At 43.2% G+C, this 21,119-nt stretch overlaps 1 protein-coding gene across 1 annotated transcript; it reads left to right on the forward strand.

The window, feature by feature from the left end:
* The first annotated feature begins 1,560 nt into the window (after positions 1–1,560).
* On the forward strand, positions 1,561–20,660 carry METTL11B (methyltransferase like 11B). The gene is made up of 4 exons (XM_041479003.1): positions 1,561–1,815; positions 11,083–11,258; positions 17,218–17,467; positions 19,824–20,660. Exons 1-4 carry the CDS (start codon positions 1,572–1,574, stop codon positions 20,096–20,098), a joined length of 945 nt encoding a protein of 314 aa, XP_041334937.1. The 5' UTR covers positions 1,561–1,571; the 3' UTR covers positions 20,099–20,660.
* Positions 20,661–21,119: the final 459 nt, after the last annotated feature.

Raw genomic sequence — 21,119 nt, forward strand, 5'->3', positions numbered from 1 at the left:
ATTTCTGACATATTTGTGTTGGGTGAGAACTGTACCATGGAAAGACAAGTGTGAGTGTCACTGTGCTCAACAATTCTTATGGGGTTTATGGTGTCTGGTGAGAGAAAATCTCACTTTGCTGAGTGAATCCAGGATTACCTTTGGCTGTTGTGGCAACCCCTGGTGTGGATTCTATGCGTCCTTTTGCCACGGTTGGGATTAAATGTGTGAGATGGAATTTCTTGTTTGGACTCAGATGTTTATTAGGTCTTATCTACGTTACAGTCTCACAAACCCTGAGTTCTGCAGCACTTCACTCCAACATACTAAAAATGGAGCCCTGTCTCTCTCTCTCTCTACAAGGCCTTTTAAGGATAAACTGTCCAATTAAAAAATGACACCTGAATTATTTTCACTTTTAACCCAATAGCCAACCACCCGTGGTCCTCAATGTGGACTTTTTTATCCAATTACACAAAACCACCCAGACCCATGGAGAAGAAGGTGAAGAAGGACCAGCCACTGCCCTAAAACCTCCATCTTGCTTTATAGATATTACTATATTCTAGAACCTTAAACTCTTAAATTTTCCCCCCATGATTTTGCACACCTCTATTCAAACTCCACACCCACCATCCCAGTTCTATCATTCCATTTTGGAAGCTTCTCCACAGCTTCAGGTCAAATGCAGTGTTCTCTTCGGGGTCAGTGCCTGTCAGCACAGAAAGTCTAAAATTCTCAGGAACCAGGATTCCAAGGCCCTGGAGCACACCTCTCTGACAGGAAGAAGCAGGAGATCTGCATTATGGATACAGCCACTGCCATCCCAGGTGGCTCTTCCAGCCCCCAGACTGTGGCATGTGACAAATTCCCACATATCAGCTGTGAGCTGGCCTAGGGAACTGATACTCCTTAAAAAAAAAATCAAATTTATTTTTCCAAATAAGATTTATTTTGCTTGGTGAAGGCTGGGTCACCTTTGTGCTGTTCTTAAAAACTTGGTCAGATATTTGTCAGGAGGTTGCAGTGCTGCTGGGGATGTAGGGCAGCCCATTTGTATTGGGAACATCCAATTTCCTGACTGTGTTTCTGCAGTGCAGCAAACTGATATTGCAGACACCTGGAACAAACACTTGAAAAGGGGGAACCTTTGCTTGCTGGAATCACAGTTTATTAGGACTCACAGTTTGTGTAGAGGTACATCCCTGTTCTGTCTTCTGGCCTTCCTCTTGAGTGCCCTGCACTGAAGAACCAATAGTGAGGGAGAGACACAGAAACAAAATCACCCTGCAAGATGTAAGAGGGAGATTCATAATAATATCTGAGTTCTTTTGGAGTGAAAGCTGAATAGATTAAGAAAAGTACAATTGAATTAAAGCCACTCCTTTTTGGAGTGGATATACTTTAACCCTGGCTAAGCACTGGTGGATTTTTTTTTTTCCACTTTCCAGCACCTGCTTGTTTCAGAGGGCAACACTCCAGGGATAAGTGTGGGCCAGTGCCAAGAGCCAGCATTTCTCACTCCCCTCTCACCCGCCTCCGCCCCTGCCACACACCCCGATATAGCATGACAGCACACTGCCACAATTTAAATGACTCTGCCTCTGCCCCTGTGGAAGGACAGGTCCTCCAGAGAGCACCAGCCACAGCAGCTGTCCATTCTCCCAGAAAAAATCTTCATCATGGCCTATAAAGCAGCACATTTGGCCTTTAAGTCGCGCTGGCACAAGACGGATGAAGAGCTCTGTCGGCACAGCATGTCCTTTGTCTTGCACAAGGCCATCCAGAACGACTTCTTCAAGTGCTACCTTTACCTGCTGGAAAAGCTTCCCCTGGGTGAGTAACCATGGGCAGGGTGTCCATGTGTGCCCTGGAAAGATGGATTGTGTCAGATGGTGGAGATGGTTACTGGCAGTGAGGAGGAGGAGTAGTTTTGAGAAACCCAACTCAAGAGACTGCAGTGCTCACTAAAGAGTTTGAAACTGTGTCTCCCAACTCCCTCTAATCCAGTAGTCTGTTGTTTCACCTAAATATTCCGCGGATTTTTAGAGGAGGCTGAGGGAAAGACTTGCAAGAGTGAATAAGTTTGGTTTCTGGCTGACCTTTCCTATTTTTGCCATCATTTGAGTAAAACATGCTTTGACCTGTTTGGAGCTTGGAAGGACAAACACAAAACTAGCAGAGCTGGCAGGTGGTTTTCTTGTGCCTGATGCCTGTTTTTGTTGTCATTCTGGGTGTCCTTAGCTCTGGTGTTTGTATTGATTTGGACAAGTGCTTGAAAGATGGTGATTTAAAATTTTTTTCAAAAATCTTTGTTATGCAGATCTCTGCAGCAGATTGTTTAACCTACTGTTTGCTCTCTGGGAGGAAAATTCTTCCAAAAATTTGTTTATAGACAAATTGCAGTGACAGCCTCTGGTACAGAACTCCAATGGGCAGTGTGGGTTTTTTGTTTTTGTTTTTGTTTTTTTTTTTAAGATGTAGCAAATGAATGTTCATTTCTTATGCGAATTTAGCCCTGAATAAGAAACAAGATTTCCCTATGAGAATAAAACTGAAAAGTAGATTTAACTTGACTCTGTATTATGTTAGCATGTTCTGTTTTAAGCAGAATTGTTCAGCCTACACTCAATGTCAGACCTGTAGGAATTTTAAGATGGGATGGATGAGCTTGTGCAATCTGTTTAAGGGAATTCTTGAAGGTTCCTTTCTAATTGCATGATCCATTTAGGCAAAAGGAATATCTTACCTATTTGTGTGAACTGTACAGATGCCACTGATAACTCTGCTCAAGAGGGTAGAATTCACTAATCCTGCAAAAATAAAAAACCATTTCCATGTTATCTTAGTATTTTTAATGTGCAATTTATTATTATTATTATATTTATTATTATTATATTTATTGATACATATATATTTTGTAAGATATATATTTATTATCTTAGTATTTTTAATGCAGCAATATCTGCAGCTATTTAAAATGAAACATGGAAAATAAATACTCCGATCCCTAGTGGTGGGTAGCTGTGAACAATGGAAAGGAAGGAAAGATGGAAAGGAAGGGAAATCAATTACAGGTTGATGGAATCTCATGAAGCCGATGAAAATGTTATTCTTTCATTTGTTCTGAAAATAAACACAACTTATTAGAAACTGAGCAGGATTTCTTACAGTGTTAACTGTTAGTGTAAGTACCACTGCATCATTTTAAGGTTAGAAGGTACCATTATGAGCATCTAACTTGGAATTGAGTGTAAAAATTCTGGCATCGTGCTTGTAACTTGTCTGGGTCACAGAACACAGAATTTATTTATGAACACAGAAATACCTTGGTTTAAGTGTTTCAAATGGCTGAGAACCCATCAGGCACCACTCAGCTGTTTCCAGGCCTAATTGCTTCACTCATAAAAGTATACTTATTCGTGTCTGAATTTTATTGAATTTCCATTCCTGGCCAACAGACTTTGTAAAATGTTCCTATCGGACCATAGGTCCCCTCTGTCAGGCTTTTCTTTACCTGACTCGTTAAAACTTATCTAATGATCTTACAAGCCTATCGCCAGCCTATCCTAATTACTTTGACTCCTTGGAGGATGCACTGTGATCCCAGCCTTCAGGTGAATATGCAGGATGTATCTGACTCCCTGGTTATTGCCCTGAAGTAAAAGTGGGCATGAGGATAGCTGTGTGAAAACCCAGGGCACTGGGAATATTTCTCTGTCTGCCCTGGGGTGCCCTGACCCCCAGGGGAGCACTGACTCTGACCCTCATTCATGGAGAAAGTTTCCTAGACTTCAAGATAGACCAGAATCCACAAAAGTGCGAAATAATAGATTATAGGGAGCAGTGTAGGTGTATCACTTGGTGGGAAATTTAGGATTTTTAGTATGTTGTGGATGGAAGCAAGATGGAGGGCACAGGGTGTCATCCTGGGTTTCTTCTTCATGCTGCTTCTTCCTTCTTCTTCATGGTTTGGGTGGCACTTTGTAATTGGGCAGAAAAGTCCACATTACGGGCTCTGTGGGATCAGTTATTGGGTTAAAAGGGAAAATAATCTAGGTGCCAGTTCTTAATTGGATAGTTTAGTCTTAAAAGACCTTGGAACAAGAGATTGTGGCCATTTTGTGCCTTCTAATGAAAAGCTGCTGTAAGAGTAATGACACTGTTTTACTGATAAGAAATAATAAACACCTGAGTCTGAGCATGAAAGTCTCAAGTGCCTTTGATCCAGACCCAGAGAAACCCACAACTGGTGGAGTGGTTCAGGTGCTGTGAGTACACATCCAGGGAAATTCACATGCTGCTATGATGGCAGGGTCTGGACAGGGGGACACTCAGGCAGGTAAAAAATGTTCAAGTGATTGGCTCAGAGAGTTGTGCTCAAATCTTGAACTCAGTGGAATCCTACAAGTGTCTGTCCTGGGACCTGTCCTGTTTAGAACCATGGAATGTTTTGGGCTGGAAGGGACCTTAAAGTTTATCTGGTTTCAACTCCCCTGCCATCTTCATCAGTAGCCTGGAGGAGGTGAAGGACTGATGTCACATTCACATTCTCTGAAAAACCCCTTCGCCCAGAATTTTTCTCCTGGGAAGCTGAGAAGCCTCAGAGAAAAAAGAAAACAATTCTTATCTCAATGGCTTCTCCTGTGTTTTGCTGCTTTGGAATGTGTTTGGAGTTTGTTTATCCAAAGGTGATTGTTTCATTGGGTTTTGGTGTGTGTTTTGACTCTTAGGCCAATCAGTGCCAAGCTGTGTCAGGACTCTGGAAAGAGTCATGAGTTTTCATTATTATCTTTTTAGCATTCTGTAAGTATCCTTTCTGTATTCTTTAGTAGTATAGTATAGTATTCTTTAATATAATATAGTATCATAAAATAATAAGTTAACCTTCTGAGAACATGGAGTCAGATTCATCATTCCTTCCTTCCAATGTCGAGGCACCCTGCAAATACAATAGACTGTTTTATCCTCACATCCAGAGATTGCAGCCAACTGCCAGGACCTGCCCACAAGTTCTAAGTCAGGCCTGCCATCCGGAGGCACCGAAACAGGCTGGAGGAAAGAAACAGTAGCAACCTAGTGCCATTCAAACCCACTCAAATTCCAACCCAAAAGCCAAGTCGTATGCCTGGATAGGAAAAACCCTAGGCAGCAACACCATGGACTGGCCAGGGAGTTTCTCCTGGTGGGGTTTTGATAGGCAGCAGCTGAATGTCCTGGAAGCAAAAGCAGCCAACAGAATCCCAGGATGAATTAACAGAAACGTGGCTAGTTGAGTGAAGGAATGATCACCTTTTCTGTAGCAAAAGAGCCTTGAGCTGCTGGTGCAGGATGTGACATGGAATGAGTTGGAAGACCCTCATTGTGGTGAGGCAACTGGAGCACGTGCCCTGAGAAGACAGACAAAGGGAATGGGGCATGTTCAGCTAGAAGAGAGACCAAATATCATCCTGCTAGTACCTACAGGAAGGTCATGAATAAGATGGAGCTCAGATCTGCACAGTTGTGCGCAGCATGAAGACAAGGGCTGGTGGCCATGGATCAAAAATAGTCCAGACTTACTATAAGGAAAAAGAATCTTTTTATGTGAGGAGAGTCAGACATTGGAACAGGTTGCTCAGGGAAGTTGTACAATTCTCCATCACTGGAGGCTTTCTAAACCTAGCTGTCTAAACCCTGCTGAACCTCATCTGGCATCATGTCTGTCCCTGCTTTGAGCAGCAGTTTGGATGAATGTATGAATGGATGAAAGCAGAATGTTTGAACATCTCTGCAAAATGACAGTTTCCAGCTCAGTTCAGAGTGGACCTGAGCAGAAATGAGCTGAGCTTCTCAGGCTTCAAGACTGGAGCCAGATATCTCTGTGTAAACAGTGTCAAAGGACAAGAGCAACACTGTGACCTAGCAGGGAAGTTAAGCACGTGCTTGACCCGATTGATGAGTAATAACACTGAAACCAAGCCTCACACTGAATCCTGTGGTGCTGCCCAGGGTCAGCAAGGTCCAAAGCTTCCTCCAAACTCTGCTAACTCCGTTCTCCCCCCACTCCATTGCTGTGTTCAGTGGTGGAGCTCTTCTGGGCATGTTTACTTTGGAGCTGAGTGTATCTGGTATCACAGCCTGTTAAGAGAAACATGTCACTTTTACAGACCAGGCTAACATTTATAAATAAAAGACATGAGTAACTTCAGGCCCTGATCCAACAATGTACTTAAATGTGTGTGAGAGCCCTTAAGCCCAGTGGACTTTACTGGAGCTACTCAGATGCTGGAAATTATGCACGTGTTTACAGGGGCTGTGGGACTCAGTGCCAGAGGGCTGAGATCTCCAGTGGAAAACTGAGAAGATTCACCCCTGGAGACAAATATTCCTGCATGTGAGGCACATGGCTAAATGTAAAATCAGCTTTGGAGGTGGCATGATGTTCATCCTCTATAAACCAGAATTTACATGTCCTCAGACCACAGCAGAGAGGTAGATTCTACCATGCACACAGATAACCCTTTTTCAGCTGATGAACAAAGCAGATGTTGCATTTAAAAGGGAGCACTCAGCCAAACTGGAATTAGTTCAGTATCTTGCAGAAAGCAATTGAGCCACAAAATAATGTTCACAAATAAAAACTTCAAAAAAAATTACTTGCAACATTTACTTCTGCCAGGGAAATTTAGTTGAGGAAACCCTGAAGTCAAGAACTGTAAGTAAGCGTACTGCAGGTTGGGATTGCACTGGGTCTTATGTGTTAAGTGGTCCATTTCTTTAGAGATTTAGACCAAATGCACTGGAAAACAACATTTTTAACTGATCCATAAGGAAATATGAGAGGTAATGTTTTGAACTTTGCAGGGTGAAAGGCTCAGGTGGATAGTGTCTGTCCAGTCCACATTGGCTGGCATTCAGCTGTAGATCGCCACTCTGCATCCAGACTGTGTTTGCAGTGACTGAAAATTACTGATGTCTCATGACTGGAGTGACCTTTAGGGAGCCACTTCGTGCCCTCAGCCTGCCTGAGCAGGTTTGCCTTCAGCCATCTTCACTTGGGGACTTGCCAGCAGATTCAGCTGAGGGACAAGTGTGCCGTGAAAGTTTCTTCTTTACTGGAAACACATTTCTGACTTTAAATCTTACAAGTTACCTGCCTTAACACTGAGAACCTCATATGTTAGCCAGCTGCCTGCCCTCTGATGTCTGAGGAAGTTGCAGCCTGCCTCGTTCTATCCTGCTCATGCCCTACTTTATGGAATTTGTTGAAGGCAGGCTGTGTACCCATAGCAGGCCTCACAAGTATTTAATTTCCTGATGCATGAGGCAGTCCCACACGGGTCATGGAAAGGGAGATGCCTCTGGCTAGACAGGTCCTGTGATGAGGGGGAGGCACGGCTGCAACACTGACAGCCATCAAGGGTATGTGGGGCTTCTCTTTTGGGGTAGATTCCTGCAAGCTGGCAAACCTCCTCCTCCCTGGGGTGCTGCTGCTGCTGGAGCCTGCATGCCAGGCACAGCTGCCAGGCAGATCAAAGGTGAGGATGATTGGCTGTGTCTGGAAAGCTGGGTTGTGCATTGGGAGAGTTGGCAGTGCTGCAAATTCCTGAGAGGGAGGAGCAGAACTGAAGGAGCAAGAGGTGGAAATCACCTCTATGGATCTCACACTGTACAAGAGAGGCTGTGGGTCCACAGGAGAAAAGTTTGGGTTCAGTGCCCCTCCTTGCACTGTCCCATGTCCTTGCATGCCCTGGGGTGGGAGACATGCATAAAAACATCTTTGCACACTTTAATGCATGGAGAAGCCCCTGTGGATGCTCACCCAGAGCTGGTTTCAGATGCCAGCACGTAGGGCAGGGCTCTGGGGCCCCAGATGGCCCAGGAGGAGCTGCAGTCAGCTGCTGTGTGCATGCAAGTCCTGGCAGGAATTCTGCAAGCCTGATATTGGTTCTGAGTGAGAAATGTGAGAGCAGACACTCCAGATCTGACATCCTGAACACCATATCGTCCCCATGTGTTGCCGCAGGTCAGGCTCATGTTTTGAGTAGAAGGACTCTGAATATTTGTTGTTCATGCTGTCCTGGTGTGCAGACAGCCTGTAAATGTCCTTCCTTTCAATGTAGCAAAATGGGATAAATCACTGTCCCTTGACAGGTCCATGGAACAAGCCCTGGAATCATCATTGGGTTCTTATATGGAAGATCTTGCACAGCCAACATACAGGGATCCAGTTCTGTTCAGCAGACAGGCTGACCTCTGAAACAAAAGCAGACACAGAGAAAACAAGATGGTACCACTTCTGGATAAGGACAGAGATTCCTTACTGGGAAATCCCAGCCACTGATCGAGTCTTTTTCCCAGGCTCTGGGAGCCACCCTGGCCAAGTTGTTCTGGGGATTGGCTGCTGCCCCTTTCATATTAATTTCTTCAGCTAAATGGTTTCTTCTGAATATGTGAATATAATCAGTGGAGTGTGTAAAACTCCCAGGTTTGACCCTTGCTGGGCTCAGTGCTTCTTGTGGTATAAATTTCTCAGGCATAACATAAATGTGTAATGGATTAAAGCTTTAATAGTATCCGTTCAGCAGTTGACTTAAGCAGGTGATGACAAGAGGGGCTGGTAATGCTGCTTTTGTTGGATGAGGGATATGCTGGGCATGCTGCTTATATGTAACCCAATAGCACTATTCTGTTCTGAGTGGTCCTTGGTGGTAATTATTCCTATCCTACTTCCTTTGTCCCCCCCTCATTTGCCTCCAAAATGTCACTCTCCTGCTGAGGATGGGCAGGCACACACTTATCATTCCCCACTGAGCTTGCTTGCCCTCAATTAAATACATTCCAGGCTTATATTCAGGGCCTCTGGCCTTACTCTCCTCCTCTGTGTGGAGGGCATCATTCCTGTTCCCTGGCCTGCACAAGCCTATTCAGCCCCTTCCCAGCAGCAGCTGGCAGTGCTCCCATGGAAGTTTGAAGATGCAGGGACAAAGAGCTGCTACCTGGTCCTTCTGTGCAGCTGGCAGGGAGCTCTCCCTCCCTCTCTTGCCATGAGCTCAGAAGGTGTTTGCTGCTGGAGCATTCCCAGTTCCCTGGGTGCGCTGGGAAGCTGCAGCAGAGCTGGTCTCACACTGCAAGGTGGTGCTTGCAAAGGCTTCTTCCCAGTGTGACTCTGTCCCTCCCTGTTGCTTGGCTTCCACTGTCAGGCTTGGAGTTGTGTTTTTGCTGGAGGGTCTGTCACACACGCAGGAGAATGCCTGGGCAGTTGTGTGCACACACGAGACAGTCAGAGGTGAGGATTTGCAAGCAATACTTGTAGCCTGCCTCAATCCAAACTTTTGAGCTTTGAATCCATACTTCTGAGATGCTGATGCACATTGAGTACAGAAAAACCCAGGTATGGAGGATAGACCTCAGTTTTTAAAGAAGAGAGCAAAATAGCACTTTATCCAGCAAAACTTACAGGTTTTAATAAAACAGCTTCAAAATATTGATTGCTGTATGTTACCAGCAACGCAGCCAAGCCATGGAAAGAAACATCCAAGCCCCTGGCACACAGAAACCTTTCAGTATATCACCCACTGATTACCTTGCTCCTTGACCTGTGCCAGATGAAAATTTAGGACTGTCTCTTCTAAATTGTATCCCCCTGTGTACTCATTTAGGCCTGAGACTACCATCTGCTCCTTGGTTCAGCTTACTTGCACTGCCATGGACCATACAGTATCACTAAAAATAAACCAGAGCAAGTGCCTCATTCATCCCCTCTCTTCCTGGGGCACTCTCCGTGCAGCTGTCAATAGCTGGAAAGCATATCTGGAAATCTGCACAACACTTAGGTCAGTGAGAGCAGCATTGATGACCCTGCACTGTAGTAAATGCTGGCCACAGCTTTTCCAGGAAAAATCAGACCACTTGATGCCCTTGGCATGTGTTCACTTCAAACCTGAAGTGATTTTTCAGTGACATGAAAACACAGTGTGATGATTGAAATGACTTCTGAACCTGGAAAGCACTGAATTTTCATGAAGAGGGCTGGATCCCTGCAAGGTCTTGTAGGACTCAATCCAACACCTTTCCTTCCACTGTTGCTTTAGGAATGGATTTGGTGTTTTGAAGGCTCAACTGAAGTTTACAGGGAAATGGATTTGTAGAGAATTCTCAAAGCCTGGCAGAAGGCTCACACAGTGTGCATCTGTATGCAAACCTTGAGATAAGAAATACTGACTTAGAAATGCCATGGAATAGCACAGACATTGCTGAGAGAGAGATGGAACTAGAAACAAGTTTCAAAGGATGGTTTTGTGTAAATAAGACTAGATACTTTGGAGAAATAGAACTGTGAAAGATGCACTGTAGTAGGACCCACGAGGGGTAATTTTAGATTATTGGCTTTAAGGCATTTACAGCATGGTGTGGCAAAAGCTGATAGGCCAGAAAACACTTATAATGTATTGTAATTAGGAAATAATTGGCTTCTGATTGTGATGGCGTGAATTGTAACACCTGTATTGTCTCATCCTTCTCATGAGACTGAAAATGGAATAAAAGTTTTTAAAACACCTCTCAGTTGCTCCATCTCTGGGTCAGAAAAGGGTAAAATCTGACATTGATCATTGTGCTCTGGAGTGTCGCTGTGGCGCTTGATAAAGAAGGATGCAGGACATGTTTTATGGTGCAAAAGGAAAGGATCCAACCTGGCTTATTTTATTAAACGCTTTTATAGGGTTGTTTAAGAATATCCCCATCTGTCCCCAGTTGGTCAGTAATAAGTTTGTTACCCTGTATTGATTGGTCACTCAAACCCCCCGTGTGTACATGCAGGAAAGGTTGTTTGTGAGAGACAGCTTTCATTTCTCTATCTAACGGTATAAAAACATTTATACAGGTGGCTAGCGTTTATCAGAGTCCTAGAGTTCTTTCTCAGGGAAAGCAGGTTGTTTTCCACTGCTGCAGCACTCTGTTCTCACAAAGAGCTGTCAGCTCTCTCATGGCTTCTGTGGGCTTGAGTCAGGATTCACTTTGTAGGCCTTTGGCTGCTGCTCCACCACCACGTGCAGCAATTAGCCAAGGCAGAAATATCTGTCACAACTAACAATAAAATGGTGATTTATCTGCTTGCAGTGAAACTTTATGCTCTGACAAGCCAAGTCATCAACGGGGAGATGCAGTTCTACGCCAGGGCCAAACACTTCTACCGGGAGGTGCCGGCCACGGAGGAGGGAATGATGGGAGACTACATCGAGCTCTCCAACACCGACGTCGAATCCTCACGGGAATTCCTCAGGAAGTTTGTTGGGGTAAGTCATTTAGTCTTCTGCAAGGAGCAGTGGTGTATTGTATTTAGGTTGCCCCCAGACAGAGGGAGGAATGATGAATCTGACTCCATGTGCTCTAATTAGAAGGCTAATTTATTAATTTATGATACTATATTATATTAAAGAATGCTATACTAAACTGTACTAAAGAATACAGAAAGGATACTTAAAGAAGGCTAAAAAGATAATAATGAAAACTCTTGACTCTCTCCAGAGCCTCAACACAGCTTGGCATTTATTGGCCAATGAGACAAAACAACTCAAAGCAAAATCCAGTGAAACAATCACCTGTGGGTAAACAATCTCCAAACACATTCCACATGTGAACAAAACACAGGAGAAGCAAATGAGATAAGAATTGTTTTCCTTTTCTCTGAGGCTTCTCAGCTTCCCAGGAGAAAAATCCTGGGTGAAGGGATTTTTCAGAAAACATCAATGTGACAGTGGTGATGTGTCAAAAATGACATGCACAGTGCCCAGGCACCCCTGATTTAAATGTGTCACGTTTGGTTTGCAGTCATGAGTCAGCACTGTTGTTGGGTCTAGTCATGTGTTCTGCCACCTCATTCATCAGCATTAATACACATTTTGCCTGGTTTTACATCATTATTTACCTGTTTTACATTCTTTTCTAATGCTCCCAAGCTGCAATGAGGAGTTCTTTTACCTGGGTTTGATCAATTCTGAATGGAGGACTGGGACCTTTCATGATAAAATCCTTGCTGGCTTCAGTGGCAGATTTGTCTGTGCAAATTCTAGCAGTCCAGTTGGGAAACTAGCTGAGACTAAATGCCCAGTTTCTGGTTTGCCTATTTATAGATATTTGTCAGAATGCTGCAACAAAACCCACCTTCTCCTACACATTGTAAGTATATAGAAGAGGCTACACATTAGGCAAAATATTTTTCCTTCAACATTCCAGTGTCACTGAACACCTTTTCAGGCCGATTGCCAAAGGTCTGTAAAGTCTTGAAAAGTCTGCTTTGGCCTGAATTGCAATTAGATGCCAAGTAGGATTTTAAGAGCAGTATCACTTTGGTCCTTAGGTTTCTGAAAATCCTGTTGAGTCCTAAAACTGTTGTTAGAAATCTGAAAACCTTTAGAAGTGTGGCCCGATGTTTTTCTGACTGCCCTTCCCTTTTCCCAGAGAAGGAGCCCACTAAGTCAGCTCAACAACAGTATTAGATGTTAAAGAATCCACAAACAAATTTGTGAAGTTCTCCTGCTGACAAAATTACTAGTTCTATATAATGCTGCCATAGATCTTTAATTTTCTGCTCAAATGTACAAATTTGGGATAGCCAGATGACCTTGTTTTAGCCTTAATGACCCACTGTGGGAAGAAAACTCAATAGGTTAATTAGATGTTGTATATGGAATAAAAAGGGCACAGTTTAAATGGATTGGGATAGAAAATGAGTGTGGCTTGATAACAGATAGAAATCATGCAGAGCTGGTAAGGGGAAGTGATGGCAAAGTTTGCTGTACCTGATAGAGGGAGACTTTTGGGGCTCTGAGGCAGAAAAACACAAGTGAATAGCTGCATTTTTCTGCATCAACAATCATTTGTATTAATGCTGAGGCAAAAAAGGCTTCTCAGAGCCTCCCTGTATCACACTGTCAATGAACACAAAATGAGAAAATACAAAGGAGGTTCAGTGAGGAGCTGAAGCTGACGGTAACATTTCTGAATGACGTTTCTGAAAATGGCATTTTCAGAAGGAAAATGAAAAACAGTCAAGGCACATTCCTTAAAATTTAATTAAGTCTTGTTTTAAGGACATTTGTGGAATTCAAGTGGTGCAGAAGTGTGTGCTCAGGGGAAGATTTCACCCTTCCTGGACATCACACAGATGCAGTTTCCTGCAGCAGGTTTGTGTCATACTGTTACACTTTCTCCTCTCCAAGACCCGAAAAGGAAAGAAGTACAGTCTGTGACAGAGTTTCACATGCCAAAGGAGAATCATACCCAATGCATCAGCTGTGATGACAGATACAAAATACTCCAGAGCAAAATTCCCACTCCTATAATTAGCCAGGGATAGAGAGGATACTCTGAATGGCCAAGATCAAACAAACAAACAAAAAAAAAGAAAGGAACAGAAAGGAGTCTGCACCTTTTGCTTATTCTTTGTTAAGGCCTGTTGTCTATTGAGATGTAGACAATTGATTATGTTACTTACGGTTTATTTTTCTTTCTTACTACTGAAATTTGAATTGAATCCTGCTCAACCAGATACAGATATTTAGTGGCTTTCCTTAGCAGTGACTTGATAATAGAGCTAATGAACTGTCTTATCAAGTTTATGGCTCTATGAATTTTTTTTTTCAACCCATAAGGTGATCAAAATAGAAAAAAAAAAAAAACTGCTTCACCCCTAATGTACTTTCTCTTATTTTAAGACAAGTTTAACAAAATTGGAAAATAGGAAAAATTGTTTCAGATTAACTGAACATTTTTTTATTGTTTCACCCTCTGAAAAACTTTCCCCTTTGTTTTCAAGAGCTCAAGTCAGTTCCAAAATAAAAAATGCTCTTTAGGAATGAAAGTTGACAAGTTTGGTTTCTTTTTTCCTTGAAAGTTATGAAGGAAAAAAAAAAACAAAACAAAAGAAAACAAAAACTTTGACATTTTCAACATTCTTTCCCATGTTTTTTTGGCTAAAAACCATTCTCTAGATTTGAAATACCAGTTTCACAGAGAGTTTTATTCATTTAAAACTCTACATTCTGGCAAAACCGGTGCTCCCTAAACCAACACTTGCCCAGTTCCACTCAAATTACCCCTCCTGAGTTAGTTTGGCTGACGTGGAAATGCCACACAGTGACATTTCCCTTCCATGACTGATGTTGCATTCCTTCAGGTATGGCATTTCTTAGCATGATCCTTAGCACCACTGTAAACTGAGCTACAGGTTTCTTTGGAGAAAAGAATTCATCTTGCCTGGGCACATGGAAGGAATTACAGGAAGGGACTGAGGGCTTCACTCATATTTTAGCTTCGCGGGCGAGTCGAGCGGGGTTGAAAGTGCCACTGTGCTGGAGTTAAGAGGTTTTATGTGTGTGTGGGCAGAACTCAAACCAAGAGCAACATGGCTTGAGCCAGCAGGGCTCTGCAGACAAGCTCCAGGCTGTCTCAGGTACAGGGTTATCAGCACAGCTACAGCCCTGCTTATTTATGGCAGCGTGCTAAAGCCTCCGTGTCCACACAGCCACTGTGTTTCCCAGTGCCTGATCCGGAGGCAGCGAGTAAAAAAGAAAATAAAGAAAACAAAGGAAGCATTAATTCGGCCTCGGTCGTGAGCTGTAGGTGTGTAAAATATTACAGATGGAGATTTTATTGACTTTATGGCTCCCTCTCTGCCCTCAACGCTTTCTGCCTTTCTTGCCCCCAGCTCACCTGCGTGATTGGTTACTTGCTGAGTGAAAACTTCTTGAAAAGTGATTTTTCTCCAGTTTGATCAGGGTGATAGAAGAGATGTTGTTGAAAACATGCTCTTTCTTTGTTTATTTAGAAGGAAAATCATGGGGATTTTTTTATCTATTTCTTGAACTCTGATTCCTTTTTTTGTCATACATAGCTTCACTGCCTTTCTGCTCTTCCAAGACCTGAAGTACTGCCAGCCAACAATATGGAAATCCACCTTGTAAAGATCCAAGACATAGTTCCTTCTCCTTTCCTGAACTCCTTGTTACCTCTTAGTCTGGTCCTCAGTAAAAGCCACGTGCAGGAGCTTCCAAGACCTGAAGCAGCACCGGGAACCGTAAGCCAGAACAGGTTTCAAAATCTGAGACTACAGCAGCTTTCTCAAAGATTTTTAGTTAATCACATCAGTGTAGACCTGTATTTACCTGCCAGCCAACAATATGGAAATCCACCTTGTAAAGATCCAAGACATAGTTCCTTCTCCTTTCCTGAACTCCTTGTTACCTCTTAATCTGGTCCTCAGTAAAAGCCACGTGCAGGAGCTTCCAAGCTGAAGCAGCACCGGGAACCATAAGCCAGAACAGGCTTCAAAATTTGAGACTAACTGCTCCTCTGACTGGTTCCCATTACACAGAATCACTGTCCTTTAGGACACATATACACCCCAAAATTGTTCTCTAAAGCTAAACTGGGCACTCATAAATTTCATTTGGAATAAAAGAGCTGTGGGATATGTTCCCGGTGCAGCCTGTGGATGAGGAATGGCTCCCATTTTCTGGCTAACTACAAACAGGTAGTCTCCAGAGCCCAGCAGGGTTGAAGGTCTGTGGACTCGTGCACACTTCAGGAGATTAATCTTCCTGGGCATACAAATTGGGAGCAGCAGCCCTTGAGGCTGGTGAGAGCCCTTGAGGGCCTTGTGCTCTTTCTACATTTACTCCCTGTAATCAGATGCTGGCCTGGGCTATTCATAGTCATGTCATTGACAGTGCTGTCCTTTGACCTTAATAATCCACTGAATTACCCACTGAAGCCAGGCCAGAAAAGTGTGAGTTACATGATTTATGCTGGGTTCATTGCAAAGGGGGGGTCTCCCAATAAGCAGGAAGAGCCAGACTCTTCCAGGGCTTGTTGCCTTTGAGTGCAGTGAAGTTGCAGCAGGGACTTTGGCCCACGGCTTTCACTTCAACACCCAGTTCCAGAGGACAGGGAAAAGGTGTTTACATTTGCTTTTAATATGTTTGCTTAACAGATAACTTTGGCCAGGGGAGCTCCTATCCCACAGTCAGTGCATGTGTAGGCTCAGAAATTCTGTTTTACAGAACAGCAGCAGGCTCTTAAGAGCTGTTTTATAGCTAGAATGGAAGCTTTAGGGGTGAAATACAGCTTTCATTATAAAGCCTCTTTTACAGCGCTTCATTATTTTCTCATAGTCACAGCCTTTGTGCCACATTTTTTCATGTCTGATCTCTGTCCAAAGATGACATTTATGAAGAAAAAAGGAACAGTTAAGCAAAACCTAGTCAATCATCCTTCTTGTCTCTATGCCTAAAAGAGAAATTCTGTATACGCTCCAGCCCAAACTTCTGGAGTTGTCACAAGTTACCTACCACTCTGAGATCTTTGTTCAAACACAATTTGTTTTGAGGACTGCACTTTGATCCCAGGGATTTTGTGTATCTGTAGAAATGCCCGTGGGCACCTCAGGAGTTCTGTGCTGCAGAAGTTACTGCTTGCATGCAGCATTTGGTGTATGCTTCCCTTTTTATTGGCCTTTACAGGGCACAGAATGAGGCTTATCTAGCCATGTAGTTCCCTGTGAGGTGTGAACATTTGAATTTGCAAAGACTTTACAAGGAGTAGTGGATCTTCTGTGAAAGCCAGGAGCTTGTGAAAGACTCTGTCTCTCCTTACAACAAGAAAAAACTTCCTGTATAGCAGTAAATGCAGTGAGAAGTCCCAGCAGCAGCAGCCCAGGAGTGTGACAGCCCAGCTCAGCTCAGACAGAGGTACCCAAATCTGTGCTGATTCTTATCAACCTCCCAACAGCCCTGCTAAGATAAGGAGAGAAGACATCAGGCTGGCTGGACACATAGTGGGTAACATGGTGTCTTGGTTTGAAAAGCCAGGTGTCTGCTAAGGAAGGCAGGAGCCTCCCCTGAAATGGAAAATGCAATCCCCATCCCTCTAATTTATTATAATTTTGAAATTGAGGGGCTCTCAGGCAAAGATATGGGAGCAGGAATAACAGTCCTTTATTAGGAAAATTGAAAATATAAATGCAATAGTACAAAAAAAAAAAGAAAACAAACCACAGCCAGAGTCAGAGCAGGCCCTGGCCCCCTGTGGGTCAGGGTGGTGGCACAGTCCCATCCCATGGGGAACTGCCCCACCTCTGACAGATGGCAAATAGAACACACACCCCAGCTAAATCTTTGAACCTAAGACAGAGGGTTGCTGTGATTTTTTCAGGTGATATTTTTCAGATTTCAGATGATTTCTTGTATCCCTCAGGGGGTGGGGAAAGCTGGCACCAGCCGTGCCCTGGACTGTGGCTCTGGGATTGGTCGGATCAGCAAGCACGTCCTGCTGCCGGTTTTCAAGAGTGTGGAGCTGGTGGATATGATGGAGAATTTCCTGGCTGAGGTCCCAAACTACCTGCAGGGCAAGGAGGACAGAGTAGAGATGTATTACTGCAAAAGCCTCCAGGAATTCACACCGGCCCCTCGGAGATACGATGTCATCTGGATTCAGTGGGTTTCAGGTTAGTTCTGTGTGATCTTCTAGATTCACATCTCACAGAACAGCTCCAAGGAGGTTCTCAGATCTTTGGGGCTACTTCCTAAAATTCCACAAGAGTCTTCTGAGAGTTCCCCACATGCACAGTGGGTACAAATCTAGTTGGCTATACAGGTCACGTATTGGACAAATGTGCCAGATCCTGGAGAGCAACCTGCATGCAAAGGTGCAGCTGAGGGTGAGGCCCCACTTAGGGATTTTCTGGGGCAGGAATGCTCTTTCGTAGGTGCAGAGAGATATACAGGGCTGACCACACTTGTGAACAGTGGCTTCTGAAGCTGCTGATTATCCAGGCTTGGAGGTATTTCAGGAAACAATCAGGGAAAAAGCCAGAGAGGAATCACTAATACCTGTAAATCAGATCAGGTCTTATTACATGCACTGATGTTTATCAGTCATAGGTTCCCTTAGCTATGTCCCACAGTAGCTCCTCCTATAAGAAATATCTGCTTCTTCTCCTGCAGCCACCCCAGTGAATGCCCTGCAGCATTTAGAGCAGTCACATAATGAGGGCTATGTACCTTACAAAAAAATTCTGTCCAGTGAAAATTAGGTTTTCTCTTAATCTGTGAACCAAAGTGTCCAGGGTGCAGTTTCACAGGACAGAAGGAATTATTCAAGAGGAGGTCTGAACAAATTGCTTTAGAGCAACATAATTTTCCTGTGCATTTTTGCTTTTCTTTAATCATGAGTCATTGCAGTAAATGGAGCTCCTGCCTCACCTTTTGAGCAAATCCAAGTCAAATTGAGGAGGAATGAGCTATCTAAGGCTGTGCTGGTCAAATATGTGGCTCCTAACTAAGGGAGCATATCATATTCTTAGCATAGACACAGAACTGAATCTTCTTTCTCCATCAGTGTCAAGGAAATATGGAGTCATCTTAATAATTAATTAAACTGCTACCCCTGTCTTGAATTTGGCTCAAATATGCCAACAAATTAATTTGATAGACCAAGGGCAGGATTGTCTTCTAGAAAGCAACACCTTGAAGATCTCATTTTTTTTAGGAAACTACACTAAAAGCCAAGTAAAGAGAAAAATAAGTTCCAAAATAGGTGTTCAGAAGCTTCAATGAATCTTGCCAATAAGATCTTGATTTGTCTTATGCATGCATGAGCATGTGAACTCTAGCAGTCATTTTGTAAAATAAGTAAAAGTGCAAGCTTACATTCCATCTAGAAATTACCATTTTCCTTTAACTTGAAAGGTATTCAGCTTTAGGTTTTGGGGCTTTTTCTTTTTAATTTTTTTGGTTTTGTTAGGAGTGGTTAGAGAAACTTGACATGCTATGTTAAAATGTGGTTTTGAAATGACAACTTCCATTTATAAAAGTTTAAATCTTCCATCAAGAAAACTAAATAGTTTTACTAGTAAATACAGGTGATTATTTTTACCAAGTTTTTTCAGTTTCTGATCACCTGTCCTTGTTTATTCATGTTAGATGTTTCCCATGTGAGAGTTCTCATTTTGCTCTTCTCTGAGCTCTGCGCCACTGTTCTCCACAGAACTCCTGATCTTTGAGAAGGAAGGATAAGAAACAGAATCTCAATAACATATTGGAAAAAAAAGCACTATTTTATAATATATACATATCTGCGAAAATCCCATGGGGTGTGGAGTAACATGAGGAGTTTAACTGGGGTTGTGGAATTGGCATTGCATTCTTTGCTGGATCTTTGATCCAGAACTCCTTTGATGAAGGATACAGTGCAACACAAAGTTACAGAGACTTTTAGCAGTAAAAACAGAGAGGACTGGGATTATCTAGTCTGACCTACTCTATATCCCAAGCTGCTCTATTCATTCCTTTACCCCTGTGCTAAGCCAGTATTTTGTGTTCAATTAAAACGTATCTTGAAAGATTCAACCACACTTGGTTTGAGGACTTCAAGAGGTGGTAAACCCCACTTCTGTTGGTAGTTTCCAGAGGGTAATTGCTTACACTGTTAAACAGTTGTCACTTATTCCCTATAAGAATTTGTTTGGCTCCAGCCTCCTGCCACTGATTCTTATTATAACTTAAACCACCAGATTAAAGAACCCTTCAGCACCCACTATTTTCTCCACTCTCCTCAGTGGTTTGGGTCCACATCTGTTGCTGCTACCACTGTGGATCCCAAGTATTGACTGGAGTTTGTATTTGATCTCATTTATTTGCCCAAGATTTCCTAGTTAAATCTGACAGGACTAGAATAATAATTTTCTGCAATAAACAGGCCACAGAGACTCAGACCAAGGCACCCTTCTGACACGTCTGAATGGTTAATAGCAAACTACACACCCCCATTTCCAACCTAAAACACCATCTTTTCACCCGCAGGATATCTGACAGACAAAGATCTCCTGGAGTTCCTCATCCGCTGCCAGGGTGGCTTGAAGGATAACGGTGTCATCATTCTGAAGGACAATGTGGCCAGGGAGGGCTGCACCCTGGACTGCCTGGACAGCAGCGTGATCCGAGACCTGAACATCCTGCACAGCCTCATCGAGATGAGCGGCCTCACCATCCTGCGGGAGGAGAGGCAGCAGGGCTTCCCTGAGCAGTGTGTCCCTGTCTGGATGCTGGCCATGCAGAAGGGCCCTGGCCACTCCTGACTGCCCTGTGGGACTGCAGGGACTGGGCCATGGATGAACCAGGGGGCTGGGAAGGAGAAAAGCACCTCCTGGAATCCTCCTACCCATGCACTGCTCCAGGGCAGCAGCTTCTAAAGGGTCAGGAGAGAACCACAAAGCTTCTCCCAGGAACAGTCTGCTCCTAAATCCTACCTGCTCCATCAGTCTTTCCATTTTTAAAAGCTTTCCTAACCTCCTTGTCAGGTCTCTCTTCCATTAAGGAGTCAACACTGTACAAAACTCATCTAATAGAAAATAATTAGGTCTGAAGTTTCTGTAGTAGTTAATAATTTTGGGGTGTTCTGTATGAGGTGTTAACAAGCCTGGTTTTCACTATGGCACTTAAGTCTTCTTGGAATTTAAGAAGGATCTGTCAGATCACTGAAGCAGGAAATTCAAGTAACTTCTGGAAAACTTCACCCAAATTTTGGTTGCCCTCTCTACCTGTACTTTAGAATATTTAAACCAAGAATATCAGGAAAGTTTTATCTTTTTGTTAGCATCAGCTATGCAGTTTTGGGGGTTTTGGGGGGGGATTTTTTGGTGTTTGTTTTTGGTGGTTTTTTTTTTTTTTTTTTTTTTTTTTTTTTTGTTGTTATTGTTGTTTTGGGGTTTTGTTGTTGTTGTTGGGGGTTATCTTGGGGTTTGGGGGATTTTTTATTTCTTTTTTTGTTTTGTTTTGTTTCATTTTTTTAATTTCTGTCAATTTGGACAATAAAACAACCTGGTTAATTTTCCATTTTTAGGAGCCACTTCCTCTTCCTGATGTTCCTGCTGTAGAACAATAGTGGCTCATAAGGGATTTCACACTCCAGAGGAAAACTTGGCTGACAAATATCTGCATGTTTGCATTGAAATTTTGTGAAAAGCTGGCCCCACATATTACATTCTGGAATTTTTAATTTTTTTTTTCAGAATGTTCACAGTGGAAACCACTTGAAAGCCTCTCTTTATTATTCATACCACTGTGCATTTCTTTCTTTCCCACATTCAGAACAAGCCT

This window comes from Pyrgilauda ruficollis, unplaced genomic scaffold, assembly GCF_017590135.1.
Source record: "Pyrgilauda ruficollis isolate IOZ18807 unplaced genomic scaffold, ASM1759013v1 scaffold47, whole genome shotgun sequence".
NCBI lineage: Eukaryota > Metazoa > Chordata > Aves > Passeriformes > Passeridae > Pyrgilauda > Pyrgilauda ruficollis.